A 16,923-nucleotide genomic window follows, 5' to 3' on the forward strand; every position below is an offset into this window, starting at 1 on the left:
CAGTTCCTGGACCTCTTTCCTTTTCTACCTACACTTACTTCCTTGGTGATCTTGTCCAGATGCTTGGTCTTAAACACTACCTAGAGGCGGAAGACTGTCACTACTATAATCTAGCCTTTTCCTCTTCTCCTAGTTGCCAGGCTGGTATGTCTAACTGCCTACTTGACATCATTCCTTGGATGCCTGATAAGTATCTCAAATTAATCATATTCAAACCAATTTCTTAATTGTCCCCCCATCAGAACTTCCCCCAACCTTCCTCATTTAAGAATATAGCAGTGTTATTCTTTGCATTGCTCAGCACAAAAACCTTACAGTTATCCTGACTCCTCTCTTTTACCACCCTCCTGAGTTTTAACCCATAGACAAATCTTCTCAGTTCTACATGAGATAGTTCTTGAAGTCATACATTTTTCACTAATTTCACTATCATGCTATGAGTCCAAGCTACTGTCATCGCTTATCTGGACAACTGCAATTAGCTTTACAACTGGTTTCCCAGCTTCTGTTCTGGCCGCTTAAACAGCATTCTCTGTAGCAGTGTTTTCTAAGCACCAGACATTGTCTTCTAAGGCTTCCCTACATGAGCTCACTTAATTAATTTTGACAACATGCCTACAATATAGGTCTTATCATTCTTTCCATTTAACAGGTTAAAAAAAAAAAAAAAAACAACTGTGCTTTAAGAAGTGAAGCAACTTGAGCAAGAATGAATTAAAATAATCTTAGTCATGCTCTTTCCATGGTGCCTTAATGCTTCAGCAATCCAGTAATTGATTCCTAAGGCTTTATGTGAGAAAATAAAGCAACAGAAAATAGATGTCTAAAGGCATTAATTAAAATGTTAACTATAATTGGGAAATGCTATTAACAACGTAAAGGTCTCCTGATGAATGAATAATGAGCTGATGAATTATTAAATAAATCAGTCTATATTAATATAATAAAATATTAAGCCCTCACTAAACATGTGTATTAAGGTTACAGAGTATTATAGACAAATACTTGATGTGTGTATGTGGAATAGTGTGTATATGGAATAGTAAAGGTTTGAAGCCACAGTTTGCCCACTGGAGGAATTCAGACATGTCTAAGGAGGTGATAGTGTTAGTTGCTTAGTTGTGTCTGACTCTTTGTGACCCCATGGACTGTAGTTCTCCAGGCTCCTTTGTCCATGGAATTTTCTAGGCAAGAATACTAGAGTGGGTAGCCATTTCCTTCTCCAGATGATCTTCCCAACCCAGGAATTGAACATGGGTTTCCTGCATTGCAATAAGATTCTTTGCTGGCCCAGCCACCGAATGAGTCAGCTGAATTGTGTAGATTGAAAAGAAAAAAAGAGATCTTTTTCTTGAGTTTGCATGGGTACTGAGATGTGTTTCCATGGGCATTTGAGAGAGGGACGATTTCTCCAGGAGGGTAACATGATAACCTACATTGCTCCCTTAGCTTGGCTCCATGAACTCAGGTCTAAGGTCTGTGAAGAACCTGCAGAAAGAAACTAAAATAAATGTTCCAAGAAGATCTCCCATCTACCAGGCACAAGCATTTCCAATGGGATGTCTAACCACCTCCCCTCACCCTTTACCTAGTAGCTCTTACATGCATTTTTGGTTCTAGTTTACCTGTCACTTCCCCTCAGAAGTCTTGCCTGGATGCCTATCTAGATTAGAGACCTTTCTCCATGTTTCCTTACCATCCTCTTCTTCCCTTATGATAGCACTAACACACATTACTGTCATCATTTAATTTCTATATATTACTCTACACTGTACATTCCTAGTGGGTAAAGAGAAGTCTTTTCTCTTTTATTTATTTATTACTAATTTATTTATATCTGTGCTGGGTCTTCATTGCTGCATGGGTTTTCTCTAATTGTGGTGAGTGGGGGCTACTCTTCATTATAGTGCATGGACTTCTCATTGTGGTGGCTTCTTTTGTTGCAGAGCACAGGTTCTCGGGTACATGGGCTTCAGTAGTTTGGGCTCCTGGCCTTTAGAAAAGGCTCAGTAATTGTGGCACACAGGCTTAGTTGCTCTGTGGCATGGGGGATCTACATGGACCAAGCATTGAACCCATGCCTCCTGCGTTGGCAGGTGGATTCTTTACCACTGAGCCAGCAGGGAAGCCCTGAGAAGCCTTTTCTTGTTATGTAAGCAAGAATGATATCTATTTCATTCAATTTTTAATCTGCAGCTTCTAGCACAATACCTGGATCAAAGTAGGTCTTCAGTAAAACATTGTTAGTGTAGCCAAATCCTTTACTGATTCAAAAGTCACATTATTTTACCGTCCAGAAGAGCACTAAAAAACAATGAAAATATTCACTTAAGACCTAAAAGAAGTGACACAGTGATATGGTATTGCATATCACACAGATATGTAGGCATATGATATTGCATATCACCCAGAATTATGTTCTAAAAACTTTCTTCACACAGCTAGTTTCCCTAAGTATCAGTAATCACCACTCAGCATTCACTGTTCCCTTTTAATTTTGCCCAGGAAAATAAAATAATTCTAAATAAACCCAAACCAAATAAACTCCAGCCTATTTTTTGTTCCTGCTTTCTCTGCCTCCTTTCCTTTTGGAGACTTTTTCCTCTTAAGAGAATAATTAATGTAAGTCATTTTAGCTTCTATTTCTAGGCACAATTTAGCAGCTCAAACATCACTTACAACAAATGCTTAGACAATGTTAATGTTAAAATAACAAAAGATCCTTCTTCTTTACAAAACTGGAGTGAGTTTAAGGATTCAGTGTTAGTTGCTCAGTTGAATCTGACTCTTGGCCTGTAACCCACCAAGCTCCTGGGTCCATGGGATTTCCCAGCAAGAATATTGGAGTGGGTAGCCATCCCCTTTTCAGGGGATCTTCCTGACCCGGGGTTCGAACCTGGGCCTCCCACATTGCAGGCAGATTCTTTTCCATCTGAGTCACCAGGGAAACCCTATGCTGCACACAAAATAGTCAAAGCAGAGTAAGACAATTTCTACTCTCAAGGTGGAGTTTAAGGGTAGGGAGGGGTTAATTAAGAAAAGATGGGAAATGCTGGATAACAGATATGACCTGCTCTTGGATCAGTCAGTCCAAGCTAGTCAGTTACAAGCTATGAAGTTTTCTAGTAAAGTTACTTGGGGCCTCAGGCTGCTGCCAATCAGAGGTTTATTTTTGCCCCAGCATTGAATAGTCAGCAGGAGCTTAGGGGCAGTGTGTAGGGAAGACACATCAAATCTTCCCTTTGGCCTGAATGTGACACTCAAGACTTACATATATCATAATGGTCAAAACTAGTCACATGGAAAATCTAATTGCAGAAGAGGCTGGGAAATGGAAAGGGGAAGATAGTTATCAGTTCAGTTCAGTTCAGTCAGTCGTGTCTGACTCTTTGTGACCCCATGAACCGCAGCACACCAGGCCTCCCTGTCCATCACCAACTCCTGGATTCTACCCAAATCCATGTCCATCGAGTCGGTGATGTCATCCAACCATCTCATTCTCTGTCTTCCCCTTCTCCTCCTACCCTCAATCTTTCCCAGCATCAGGGTCTTTTCAAATGAGTCAACTCTTCGTATCAGGTGGCCAAAGTATTGGAGTTTCAGCTTCAACATCAATCCTTCTAATGAACACCCAGGACTGATCTCCTTCAGGATGGACTGGTTGGATCTCCTTGCAGTCCAAGGGACTCTCAAGAGTCTTCTCCAACACCACAGTTCAAAAGCATCAATTCTTCAACACTCAGCTTTCTTTATAGTCCAACTCTGACATCCATTCATGACTACTGGAAAAACCATAGCCTTGACTGGAAGGACCTTTGTTGGCAAAGTAATGCCTCTGCTTTTTAATATGCTGTCTAGGTTGGTCGTAACTTTCCTTCCAAGGAGTAAGAGTCTTTTAATTTCATGGCTGCAATCACCATCTTCAGTGATTTTGGAGCCCAATAAAATAAAGTCTCTCACTGTTTCCATTGTTTTTCCATCTATTTGTCATGAAATGATGGGACCAGGTGCCATGATCTTAGTTTTCTGAATGTTGAGCTTTAAGCCAACTTTTTCACTCTCCTCTTTCACTTTCATCAAGAGGCTTTTTAGTTGCTCTTCACTTTCTGCCATTAAGGGTGGTGTCATCTGCATATCTGAGGTTATTGATATTTCTCCCAGCAATCTTGAATGAGCATTAATAGTCTCTTCTATATGGGGAAGAGGAGAGACCCAGTATATAATTAATAAATGGGTTTGCCCCTGTCATGAAAATAGACAGGAATTGTATTTTTTGTTTCCATCAATATTATTTTGTTATTATTATCATTAAAATGTGATTTTAAAAACACACTGACAGTAAAGAGTCTTAAGTACTATTGGGTCTCTTTAATAATCAAATCTGAGTATAAACCATTGGACCCACTGTCTCTATCTTTGATGCAGAGAAAAATAACAGTTTGAGAAAATGAATAGTAAAATACAATTGACACCCATCTTAGGGATAGAGGTAAGAGTATTAGCTATCTTCTGTTGTCCAAATATTAATTCAAAACATAATAGTCACTTAATGACTTGAGAAAACAAATATTTCAGACTGCCTCTGGTCTAAAAATCTGGGCACGATTTATCTTCTGCCTCTGGCTCAAGGTCTTTCATGAGGTTACAGAGAAGCAATCAACTAGGGTTGCAACTGAAGGTTTGCCTGGGGAAGGAAGGGATTCATTTCCAAGCTCATTCACATGGTTCTTGGTAGACCTTGGTTGTTTGGGACAATGAGCCTCTCTGGTGGGTTACCTCACAACATAGCAGCTGTCTTCCTCCAGAGTGACTGATCCAAGAGTGGGTGAGGTAAATCACCTAAGTCAGAAGTCACCATCTTGTAACAACCTAATCTTAAAAGTGACATACTATCACTTCTGTCATATATTCTTTGTTAGAAGTAAATCAATAGGTCCAGGCCACACTCAGGAGGAGAGTACTACACGTGAAAGTGAATGCTAGGAGAGTAGGATCATTAGGAACACATTTTAAAGGCTGTATATATCACAGTGATTTTCAAAAGTAAAATGTTTAATAAATTATTTCTTCAAATTTATATTTGAAATTAAAGTTTTCCTGCCATTTCTTGGGGGACTAGACTCAAATAGTTTAATTATATATTTCAGCCTTGAAATTAAACTAGGCATTGTTGAAGTGGCAATAAAGTAACCAATTTCATCTGAAATAAAATTCATGTTTTGAGAATTTTCAAATATGTAATTTATAGCTCCTATCCTAACTTATAATTGTGCTCTTTGCTTTCTAGATAGAGACCTTAAAAAGAAAACCTTTCCAATATTGCTGCCTTGGGAATATGAAGATAAGAAACAAGTTTTTTACTTGACATTTAGCTGTGAAAAAGCACTCCTCTTGTGAGAGACATTTGAAATTTCCTGTTCAAATACGTTTCCTTTAGGGCACTACTGCAGTGAAAACCCACCATGCTATAAAAATCCCATAAGGGGTTCCCTGACAGTTTGTTTGATTTCTGAATCAGACAACAGAAGAAAAGGCAACTCTGGCCAGAAAAAATAGTGTTCTCCCTTGCTAAAGAACCTTACTTTTAAAGGGTCACTAGATTAGCTCACATTAAAGCTATTTTTTCCCTAAAGTCACAAAAGTACCATTCTCAGACGTTCAGTACAGTTCAGTCGCTCAGTCATGTTCAACTCTTTGCGACCCCATGAATCACAGTACTCCAGGATTCCCTGTCCATCACCAACTCACAGAGTTCACTCAAACTCATGTCCATTGAGTCGGTGATGCCATCTAGCCATCTCATTCTCTGTTGTCCCCTTCTCCTCTTGCCCCCAATCGCTCCCAGCATCAGAGTCTTTTCCAATGAGTCAACTCTCCACACAAGGTGGCCAAAGTACTGGAGTTTCAGCTTTAGCATCAGTCAGTCCTTCCAAAGAACACCCAGGATTGATTTCCTTTAGAATGGACTGGTTGGATCTCCTTGCAGTCCAAAGGACTCTCAAGAGTCTTCTCCAACACCACAGTTCAAAAGCATCAATTCTTCGGTGCTCAGCCTTCTTCACAGTCCAACTGTCACATCCATACATGACCACTGGAAAAACCATAGCCTTGACTAGTCAGACCTTTGTTGGCAAGTAATGTCTCTGCTTTTGAATATGCTATCTAGGTTGGTCATAACTTTCCTTCCAAGGAGTAAGTGTCTTTTAATTTCACGGCTGAAATCACCATTTGCAGTGATTTTGGAGCCCCCAAAAATAAAGTCTGACACTGCTTCCACTGTTTCCTAATCTATTTGCCATGAAGTGATGGAATCAGACACCATGATCTTAGTTTTCTGAATGTTGAGCTTTAAGCCAAATTTTTTACTCTCCTCTTTCACTTTCATCAAGAGGCTTTTTAGTTCCTCTTCACTTTCTGCCATAAGGGTGGTGTCATCTGCATATTGGAGGTTATTGATATTTCTCCCAGCAATCTTGATTCCAGCTTGTGCTTCTTCCAGCCCAGCATTTCTCATGATGTGCACTGCATATAAGTTAAATCAGCAGGGCAACAATATACAGCCTTGATGTACTCCTTTTCCTATTTGGAACCAGTGCTTTGTTCCATGTCCAGTTCTAACTGTTGCTTCCTGACCTACATACAGGTTTCTCAACAGGAAGGTCAGGTGGTCTGGTATTCCCATCTCTTTCAGAATTTTCCACAGTTTATTGTGATCCACACAGTCAAAGGCTTTGGCATAGTCAATAAAGCAGAAATAGATGTTTTTCTGGAACTCTTGCTTTTTCCATGATCCAGCGGATGTTGGTAATTTGATCTCTGGTTCCTCTGCCTTTTCTAAAACCAGCTTGAACATCAGGAAGTTCGTGGTACATGTATTGCTGAAGCCTGGCTTGGAGAATGTTGAGCATTACTTTACTAGCATGTAAGATGTGTGCAATTGTGCGGTAGTTTGAGCATTCTTTGGCATTGCCTTTCTTTGGGATTGGAATAAAAACTGACCTTTTCCAGTCCTGTGGCCACTGCTGCGTTTTCCAAATTTGCTGGCATATTGAGTGCAGCGCTTTCACAACATCATCTTTCAGGATTTGAAATAGCTCAACTAGAATTCCATCACCTCCACTAGCTTTGTTCATAGTGATGCTTTCTAAGGCCCACTTGACTTCACATTCCAGGATGTCTGGCTCTAGGTCAGTGATCACACCATCATGACTATCTTGGTCATGAAGATCTTTTTTTGTACAGTTCTCCTGTGTATTCTTGCCACCTCTTCTTAATATCTTCTGCTTCTGTTAGGTCCATACCGTTTCTGTCTTTCATCGAGCCCATCTTTGCATGAAATGTTCCCTTGGTATCTCTAATTTTTTGGAAGAGAGCTCTAGTCTTTCCCATTCTGTTGTTTTCCTCTATTTCTTTGTATTGATCGCTGAGGAAGGGTTTCTTATCTCTCCTTGCTATTCTTTGGAACTCTGCATTCAGATGCTTATATCTTTCCTTTTCTCCTTTGCTTTTCAGTTCTCTTCTTTTCACAGCTATTTTTAAGGCCTCCCCAGACAGCCATTTTGCTTTTTTGCATTTCTTTTCCATGGGGATAGTCTTGATCTCTGTCTCCTGTACAATGTCACGAACCTCCGTCCATGGTTCATCAAGCACGCTATCAGATCTAGTCCCTTAAATCTATTTCTCACTTCAACTGTATAATCATAAGGGATTTGATTTAGGTCATACCTGAATGGTCTAGTGGTTTTCTCTACTTTCTTCAATTTCAGTCTGAATTTGGCAATAAGGAGTTCATCATCTGAGCCATAGTCAGCTCCTGGTCTTGTTTTTGCTGCCTGTATAGAGCTTCTCCATCTTTGGCTGCAAAGAATAAAATCATTCTGATTTTGGTGTTGACCATCTGGTGATGTCCATGTGTAGAGTCTTCTCTTGTGTTGTTGGAAGAGGGTGTTTGCTATGACCAGTGCATTCTCTTGGCAAAACTCTATTAGCCTTTGCTTTGCTTCATTCCGTATTCCAAGGCCAAATTTGCCTGTTACCCCAGGGGTTTCTTGACTTCCTACTTTTGCATTCCAGTCTCCTATAATGAAAATGACATCTTTTTTGGGTGTTAGTTCTAAAAGGTCTTGTAGGTCTTCGTAGAGCCGTTCAGTTTCAGCTTCTTCAGCTTTACCTGTTGGGGCATAGCCTTGGATTACCATGATATTGGATGGTTTGCCTTGGAAACGAACAGAGATCATTCTGTCATTTTTGAGATTGCATTCAAGTACTGCATTTCGGACTCTTTTGTTGAGCATGATGGCTACTCCATTTCTTCTAAGGGATTCCTGCCCACAGTACTAGATATAATGAGCATCCCAGTTAAATTCACCCATGCCAGTCCATTTTAGTTCGCTGATTCCTAGAATGTCGACATTCACTCTTGCCATCTCCTGTTTGACCATTTCCAATTTGCCTTGATTCATGGATCTAATATTCCAGGTTCCTATGCAATATTGTTCTTTATAGCATTGGACCTTGCTTCTATCACCAGTCACATCCACAACTGGGTATTGTTTTTGCTTTGGCTCCATTCCTTCATTCTTTCTGGAGTTATTTCTCCACTGATCTCCAGTAGCATATTAGGCACCTACTGACCTGGGGAGTTCCCCTTTCAGTATCCTATCATTTTGCCTTTTCATACTGTTCATGGGGTTTTCAAGGCAAGAATACTGAAGTGGTTTACCATTCCCTTTTTCAGTGGACCATATTCATTGTGGCAGACCTCTCCACCATGACCCGCCCATCTTTGTTGGCCCCACATGGCATGGCTTAGTTTCATTGAGTTAGACAAGGCTGTGGTCTGTGTGATCAGATTGACTAGTTTTATGTGATTATGGTTTCAGTGTGTCTGCCCTCTGATGCCTCTTGCAACACCTACGGTCTTACTTGGGTTTGTCTTACCTTGGATGTGGGGTATCTCTTCACGGCTGTTCCAGCAAAGGGCAGCCGCTGCTCCTTACCTTGGACGAGGGGTATTTCCTCACGGCTACCCCTCCTGACCTTGAACGTGGAGTAGCTTCTCTCGGCCCTCCTGCTCCCTGTGCAGCCGCCCTCCTTGGACGTGAGGTTACTCCTTAGAAGCAATCCCACGGTGGATCTCTCAGAAGAGAGATCTATAATTTTATGGGAAAAGACAGAAGAAAAATTCCCAAAGTCATTTAGTGACTAGATAAAACACTTCAGTTTCCTAGTAAGATTCATTAAAAAGCAAATGAAAATCTACACAAGGATTTTTAACCTGAAATGTTTTCATTGTTCAGTCATTTTCAATCCTCTACCCTGCTACTGGAATAATCTTCTAAAAGAGTCCTGGCAGTGTCACTCCCTACCTTTAAATTTGTCAAAGGTTTCCTACTGTCAACAAAGCAAAGAGCAAACTCCTTAGCGTGTATAAGCTCCTTCATGAGCTCTCCTCAATTTTTACCCTTTATCAAGCCTTTCTCCTTCAACAGTCTGCTACTCTTCACCCAGCAGCTGTTATGACATGGGCTCTGACTCTTGTCAATTACCTATTTTAGAGAAAGTCACAGTAATAGTGACTCTGTTTTCAGTACCTCTGTTGTAGGGCTAGATTGTCTGTCTCACTACATAATTGAGACAACTTGTGTTTTTTGTTCAGGCTCCATCTACATTAAAAAAAAAAAACAAAAACTTTAATCTCATGCAACTGTCTAAACTTTTAAATCATGAGCCCACACACAAGAAGAGATAGATAAATGGAACAGAATAAATCATCCAGACATATATGTAACTTTACTAATTATACATGTGTGAATTTGCATGATTATGACATAAAGTGGCATTTCAAATCAGTGAGGAAAAATAGTTTCTTAAAAAGTGGCATTGATAGAAGATACTAGTCATTTGGGGAAAAAAACTTAAAACTAATCACTACCTCAGTGCTTATACTAAAATATGACTAATAAAATGCTAGAAAACAATGTGTGTGTCTTAAAATAATCTTGCTGGGCTTTCAAACAGGACACAGAATACCAAGAAGCCATAAAAAAAATATATATAGATACATGTAGTTTTATAGATTCAGGATGATAAAACTCATTATAAAAACATAGATTTCATTATCTAATATAATCTCCCTTCCTTGTTCTCCATAGAAATATTGTTATTATTTCTATACACTCATTCATGTAATTGATCACATCAGTAACCGGGACCAGGGTAAGACCAATGTCTTACACCATGCCACAGGGACATGGCTTGTCCTATGGTGCCATTGTTTCTTTCATCAGAACAACCTGGGCATTGTTATTCACCAATATTTAGTCTACCCAAGCAGCTAGTTTGCTTGTCTCCATCTTAGCTGTGAGACTATGAGAGATGTATTGAAATGACATGATGAAATACAGATGAAGTTTTCTGTATTTCTTTCAAATGTCAAGATCTTTGTGTAGCTAACAACTTCGAATCATTCAGATCTGCTCCCATGTCATCTTCTCATAGATATTCCAAGATCATTCTATTAAAAATTATAGTCCCTCTCCTGACAGTAACTCTATATTTTCTTACTCTGATTTATTGTTTTTATAGAACTTATCCACTGAGTAGATCCTATTTCTTATTAGTCTCCCTGCTACAATGTAATATGTATGAGGACAGAGACCATATCTCTGTATGGTTTCATTCAACACTCCATCCCCAATTCTAATTATGGTACATAGCAGATGCTCAACAAATATTTGTTAAATAAATGAATAATTAAAATAATTAATGATGAATAATATTCATACAACAGAAATAATGCAGTATATAAAGTGATGACTTTATAAAATAACAATCATATTAATTTCTACTCATCCTCTCTTTAAATTTTGAAAATAAATTTTACCTTTGGTTCCACCACTCTGAACAACATCTTTTAATAACTGCAAACATTGCACAGATATAAAAGAACATGCTCTATTGTGTTTCCAATGTCATAAAGTTTCTTCACTTCTGCATCTCAATTACTTCTGCTTAGAACGTTCTGGGTAGCAAGATGAGGAAATAACTACAGTTACCAGCCTTAGGAGACTCAGTCAGCTCATTATATAAGTGAAGTATAGTATAATATTCAGAGCACATTAACATCACTTTCTACTGTATTTTAGAGTCATAAATAAATACAGTTAAGTAATTGTGCTCAAATGATATGAATAACCAGAGGGAAATCTATGGGAAAAATAGAAGGAAAAATACTTAAATGGTATATTATTAATTTGATGCAAATATCTCTCCTTTAACAATTTGAATCAGACAGGAACAACTGACTGGTTCAAAATGGGAGAAGAGTCCATCAAGGGTGCATATTGTCACCCTGTTTATTTAACTTATATACAGAGTACAGCATGCAAAATGTCAGGCAGAATGAAGCACAAACTGGAATTAAGATTTCCAGGAGAAATATCAACAAACTCAGATATGCAGATAATACCACACTAATGGCAGAAACCCGGAGAAGGCAATGGCACCCCACTCCAGTACTCTTGCTTGGAAAATCCCATGGATGGAGGAGCCTGGTAGGCTGCAGTCCATGGGGTCGCTAAGAGTCCGACACGACCGAGCGACTTCACTTTCATTTTTCACTTTCCTGCATTGGAGAAGGAAATGGCAACCCACTCCAGTGTTCTTGCCTGGAGAATCCCAGGGACGGGGGAGCCTGGTGGGCTGCCGTCTATGGGGTTGCACAGAGTTGGACACGACTGAAGTGACTTAGCATAGCAATGGCAGAAACCAAAGAAGAATTAGAGAGCCTATTGATGATGGTGAAAGAAGAGAGTGAAAAAGCTCTCTTACAACTCCACATTCACAACCTGCCTGACTTCAGACTATACTACAAAGCTACAGTCATCAAGACAGTATGGTACTGGAACAAAGACAAAAATATAGATCAGTGGAACAAAATAGAAAGCACAGAGATAAATCCACGCACCTATGGTCACCTTATCTTTGACAAACGAGGTAAGAAGATAAAGTGGAGAAAAGACAATCTCTTTAACAAGTGGTGCTGGGAAAACTGGTCAACCACTTGTAAAAGGATGAAACTAGAACACGTTCTTACACCATATGCAAAATAAACTCTAAATGGATTAAAGATCCAAATGTAAGAGCATAAATTATAAAAGTCCTAGAGGAAAACATAGGCAAAACACTCTCTGACATAAATCACAGCAGGATACTCTATGACCCACTTCATATAGTAATGGAAATAAAAGCAAAAATAAATAAATGGGACCTAATTAAACTTAAAAGCTTTTGCACAACGAAGGAAATTATAAGCAAGGTGAGAAGACAGCCTTCAGAATGGGAGAAAATAATAGCAAACGAAGCAACTGACAAAGAATTAATCTCAAAAATATACAAGCAACTCCTGCAGCTCAATTCCAGAAAAATAAACAACCCAATCAAAAAATGGACCAAAGAACTAAACAGACATTTCTCCAAAGAAGACATACAGATGGCTAGCACATGAAAAGATGCTCAAAATCACTCATTATCAGAGAAATGCAAACCAAAACCACAATGAGGTACCATCCCACACTGGTCAGAATGGCTGCTATCCAAAAGTCTACAAACAATTGATGCTAGAGAGGGTATGGAGAAAAGGGAAACCTATTACACTGTTGGTGGGAATGCAAACTAGTACAGCCACTATGGAGAACAGTGTGGAGACTCCTTAAAAAACTGGAAATAGAACTGCCATATGACCCAGAAATCCCACTGCTGGGCATACACACCAAGGAAACCAGAATTGAAAGAGACATGTGTACCCCAATGTTCATCCAAGTACTGTTTACAATAGCCAGAACATGGAAGCAACCTAGATGTCCATCGGCAGATGAATGCATGGGAAAGCTGTGTGTAATGTTCCTGGAATATTCAGGTCAGATCAGTCGCTCAGTCGTGTCCGACTCTTTGTGACCCCATGAATCGCAGCACGCCAGGCCTCCCTGTCCATCACCAACTCCCGGAGTTCACTCAGACTCATGTCCATCGAGTCAGTGATGCCATCCAGCCATCTCATCCTCTGTCATCCCCTTCTCCTCTTGCCCCCAATCCCTCCCAGCATCAGAGTCTTTTCCAATGAGTCAACTCTTCGCATGAGGTGGCCAAAGTACTGGAGTTTCAGCTTTAGCATCATTCCTTCCAAAGAAATCCCAGGGCTGATCTCCTTCAGAATGGACTGGTTGGATCTCCTTGCAGTCCAAGGGACTCTCAAGAGTCTTCTCCAACACCACAGTTCAAAAGCATCAATTCTTTGGTGCTCAGCCTTCTTCACAGTCCAAGTCTCACATCCATACATGACCACAGGAAAAACCATAGCCTTGACTAGATGAAACTTTGTTGGCAAAGTAATGTCTCTGTTTTTGAATATGCTATCTAGGTTGGTCATAACTTTCCTTCCAAAGAGTAAGTGTCCTAATTTCATGGCTGCAGTCACCATATGCAGTGATTTTGGAGCCTAGAAAAATAAAGTCTGACACTGTTTCCCCATATATTTCCCATGAGGTAATGGGACCAGATGCCATAATCTTTGTTTTCTGAATGTTGAGCTTTAAGCCAACTTTTTCACTCTCCACTTTCACTTTCATCAAGAGGCTTTTCAGTTCCTCTTCACTTTCTGCCATAAGGGTGGTGTCATCTGCATATCTGAGGTTATTGATATTTCTCCTGGCAATCTTGATTCCAGCTTGTGTTTCTTCCAGTCCAGCATTTCTCATGATGTACTCTGCATATAAGTTAAATAAACAGGGTGACAATATACAGCCTTGACTAACTCCTTTTCCTATTTGGAACCAGTCTGTTGTTCAATGGAATATTACTCAGCTATTAAAAAGAATGCATTTGAATCAGATCTAATGAGGTGGATGAAACTGGGGCCTATTATACAGAGTAAAGTCAGAACGAAAAACACCAATACAGTATACTAATGCATATATATGGAATTTAGAAAGATGGCAATGATGACCCTATATGTGAGAAAGCAAAAGAGACACAGATGTATAGAACAGTCTTTTGGACTCCGTGGGAGAAGGCGAGGGCAGGGTGATTTGAGAGAATAGCATTGAAACATGTATATTATTATATGTGAAACAGATCACCAGTCCAGGTTTGATGCATGAGACTAGGTGCTCAGGGCTGGTGCACTGGGATGACCCTGAGGGATGGCATGGGGAGGGAGGTGGGAGGGGGGGTTCAGGATGGGGAACCCATGGACACCCATGGCTGATTCATGTCAATGTATGGCAAAAACCACTACAATATTGTTACGTAATTAGCCTCAAATAAAAATAAATGAATTTAGAAAAAAGAACTTAAAAAAAGAAAAAAAGAAAGAAAGGACAGCACACCCAGGGGGTCTTTCACTTTTATTGATTTTAAATCACATTCAGTGACTGACTGTGAATCATCAATGGGGTCTCCCAGGAGGTAGAGTGCCAGGAAGATTTAATTAGGGAGCTGCAGTCCAGATAAAAGATACCATATCACTGAGTTAAAATTTGAACTCAACTCTTTTGATGCCAGCAGTGAAACTCTGTGTTTTAGTTGTTTCTAAAAAGTTTTTTGAAGACACGCAGGATTCTTATGGTCAGAGACTGCCTTATGTATCTCCATATTTGATTGACTATTCCTTCGACCTTTTAAAAGATTTCAAAATGAAAGTTAACACCAAATTAAATATTTCATACTCTTTCTTTTAAACCATGAGAAACTTGTAGAATTTGGACTAACAAAAGACTTTATTAGGGAAGAATGTTTTTCGACTTTAGTTATTTTGAAATCCTAGGGTATGGTGATAATTAAAAGACCAGCTTTTACTCAGTCTTATGTTAGTACTTATGTAAAAATTCTCTGTACAGACTTCCATGACTGTCCAGTGGTTAGGACTCTGTGCTTTCACTAGAAGGGCACGGGTTCAATCGCTGTTCAGGGAACCATGCTTCCACAACCTGCATAGGGCCCCCCGAAAAACAAATTCTCTGTGGGTGGTGATCCTGTTTGTAATTTGCACTGGGATTGGGCCACCACCACTGCTCTTCCTTTGGGAATACACTGCTCCCAAACTTTTCTTAGCAGAAAGGTGTCCTAATCATTATTTGGTTTGTTCCCTCCAAACATTATTTTACTCCCTTGGAGTGCTATTTGTGGGTTTTAGATATATCAGCACTTTGTGCCTTCTGAGCACCTTTAGCTGACAGCATAGGCGAGTGATGCAACAATCCCTTTTATGAGGTAGGTGGCCAGGAGGTGATTTCTGCCCACCTTTCTCAGGGGGAGTTTCACATTCACCACCCCCATGTGACAACCTCTTCCTATCTAGGTCTGGCAATCTAGACCCTAATGTCATTCCACACCCCAAACAAAGGCAGTAACACCATACCACTCCTCCTTGCCCTTGAAATCAAGTGTTAAGTAGGGTTATCCATCTTCAGTGCAGACTCCTCACCCAATCCAGACCTCTACTCTCTAGCTAACTGGGGACCCAAGGGCCTGTTCCCCAACCTCTCGGGACCCCATATCCCTCCCATCTCCAGTGCCCACCTCTTCTCTTCGTTCCCTCCCTTCCATCAGAAAATTCACACACACACAAATATCATCTTTTCACCATTTGATGTTTATTGTAATTGCAGCCATCACTTGATGATGTTAGTGTGAGAGTCTTTTCTTGGTTGGCCATTTCTAACAAAGCAGACCTCTGGAGACACAGTTCTAAACTGTCTGACCTTTTCGATTCAGTTACTGGCTGCCCAGGTTGTACTTCTCCAGGGTCTCTTATTCTGGGGCGGCTGAGCTTATCTTCTCTTTGGATTCTGCCTCCTTCTTTGATTCCGCCTCATACGTTGGGACCTTTTACGGCTTTGATTCAGTTTCTTACGTGCACAGGAACGGAAAAAACCGTTTGGTTTTCTTGTTTTCTTCACCTTTTTCGATTGAGTGGCATATGATCGGATTTTCTTTCTCAAGGTTCCTTGCAGAGGTCTTCTGACCCTCATGGTCATATTTCGTGCCTGGAAAGACAAGACAAGGGTATTAGTTTTTAGGAAAGAAAAAAGTGGCGTTGGAAGGGAGATTTCATGAAAAAGGGATGTGGGCTAATGAGGGCTTTTGTGCCAGCCAAGGGCTGTGTAGAGGTTTTGGGCAGCAAAGTCAATGGAGAACATGGGGAGCTTAGTTGGAATCATCTTACTTTCACACTGCCTCTGTACCTCCGTTGACAAAGGGTCTTCTTTTTTCCGTTCATCCTGGAAGCAAACCGCATTGGAACTCTTCTTGACTGCCGTGGCTTCCTGATTACCTTAGTCATGATGATGCCAAGAAGTGGCCTAACCTAGAATCTCTGCCTCTGATATCCCTATTTATACCCTTTCAGGACAATGAGGAGCCACACCCTTCCATCTGATTGGTCAGTTAGGCACCACCCCAGCCAATAGCATCTTGGGGGGCTTAGACATCACAATGTACCACTGTGCCCATCAACATGGGCTAGTGGATGCTGAGGGAGGCCATTATATAACTTTTCCACTGCTGACACCTCTGTGTGTCTGATTCTGGGGAGTGGTGATTCAGGGGCACGGTGTTTCTCCTCATGACCTTCAAACTTCCTTTCAGTTCCCTTTATCCTTTGACTTATATGTACCACTTCAACACTCCTGCCTCCTTCATCCCTCTATAAACATCTGCCAAACCCTTTCTGTCCCACTTCAGCCTTTCAGAGTAATCACTTCATCTCTAGACCACCTTCTGCCTGTTGGGGGTTCCTGAGGGGCTTAAGGAACTTAAGAGCAAGCACTTAAGGTGGAAAAAGGTAATTAAGAACAGGTTGGGTGTTTTATCTAGTGTGATGAGCTTTAACGACCCCCAGACTTGGTGAATGCTCAGTCTGTT

The 16,923-nt window shown here is 40.3% G+C and overlaps 1 protein-coding gene across 1 annotated transcript; it reads right to left on the minus strand.

Annotated features, from left to right (window-relative positions):
• Positions 1 to 15,631: 15,631 nt before the first annotated feature.
• LOC133242426 (spermatid nuclear transition protein 3-like) lies at positions 15,632 to 16,384 on the minus strand. Its single transcript, XM_061408582.1, has 2 exons — positions 16,226 to 16,384; positions 15,632 to 16,046 (listed from the first exon to the last, which is right to left on the minus strand). Exons 1-2 carry the CDS (start codon positions 16,340 to 16,342, stop codon positions 15,831 to 15,833), a joined length of 333 nt encoding a protein of 110 aa, XP_061264566.1. The 5' UTR covers positions 16,343 to 16,384; the 3' UTR covers positions 15,632 to 15,830.
• Positions 16,385 to 16,923: the final 539 nt, after the last annotated feature.

This window comes from Bos javanicus, chromosome X (genome assembly GCF_032452875.1).
Source record: "Bos javanicus breed banteng chromosome X, ARS-OSU_banteng_1.0, whole genome shotgun sequence".
NCBI classification, from domain to species: domain Eukaryota; kingdom Metazoa; phylum Chordata; class Mammalia; order Artiodactyla; family Bovidae; genus Bos; species Bos javanicus.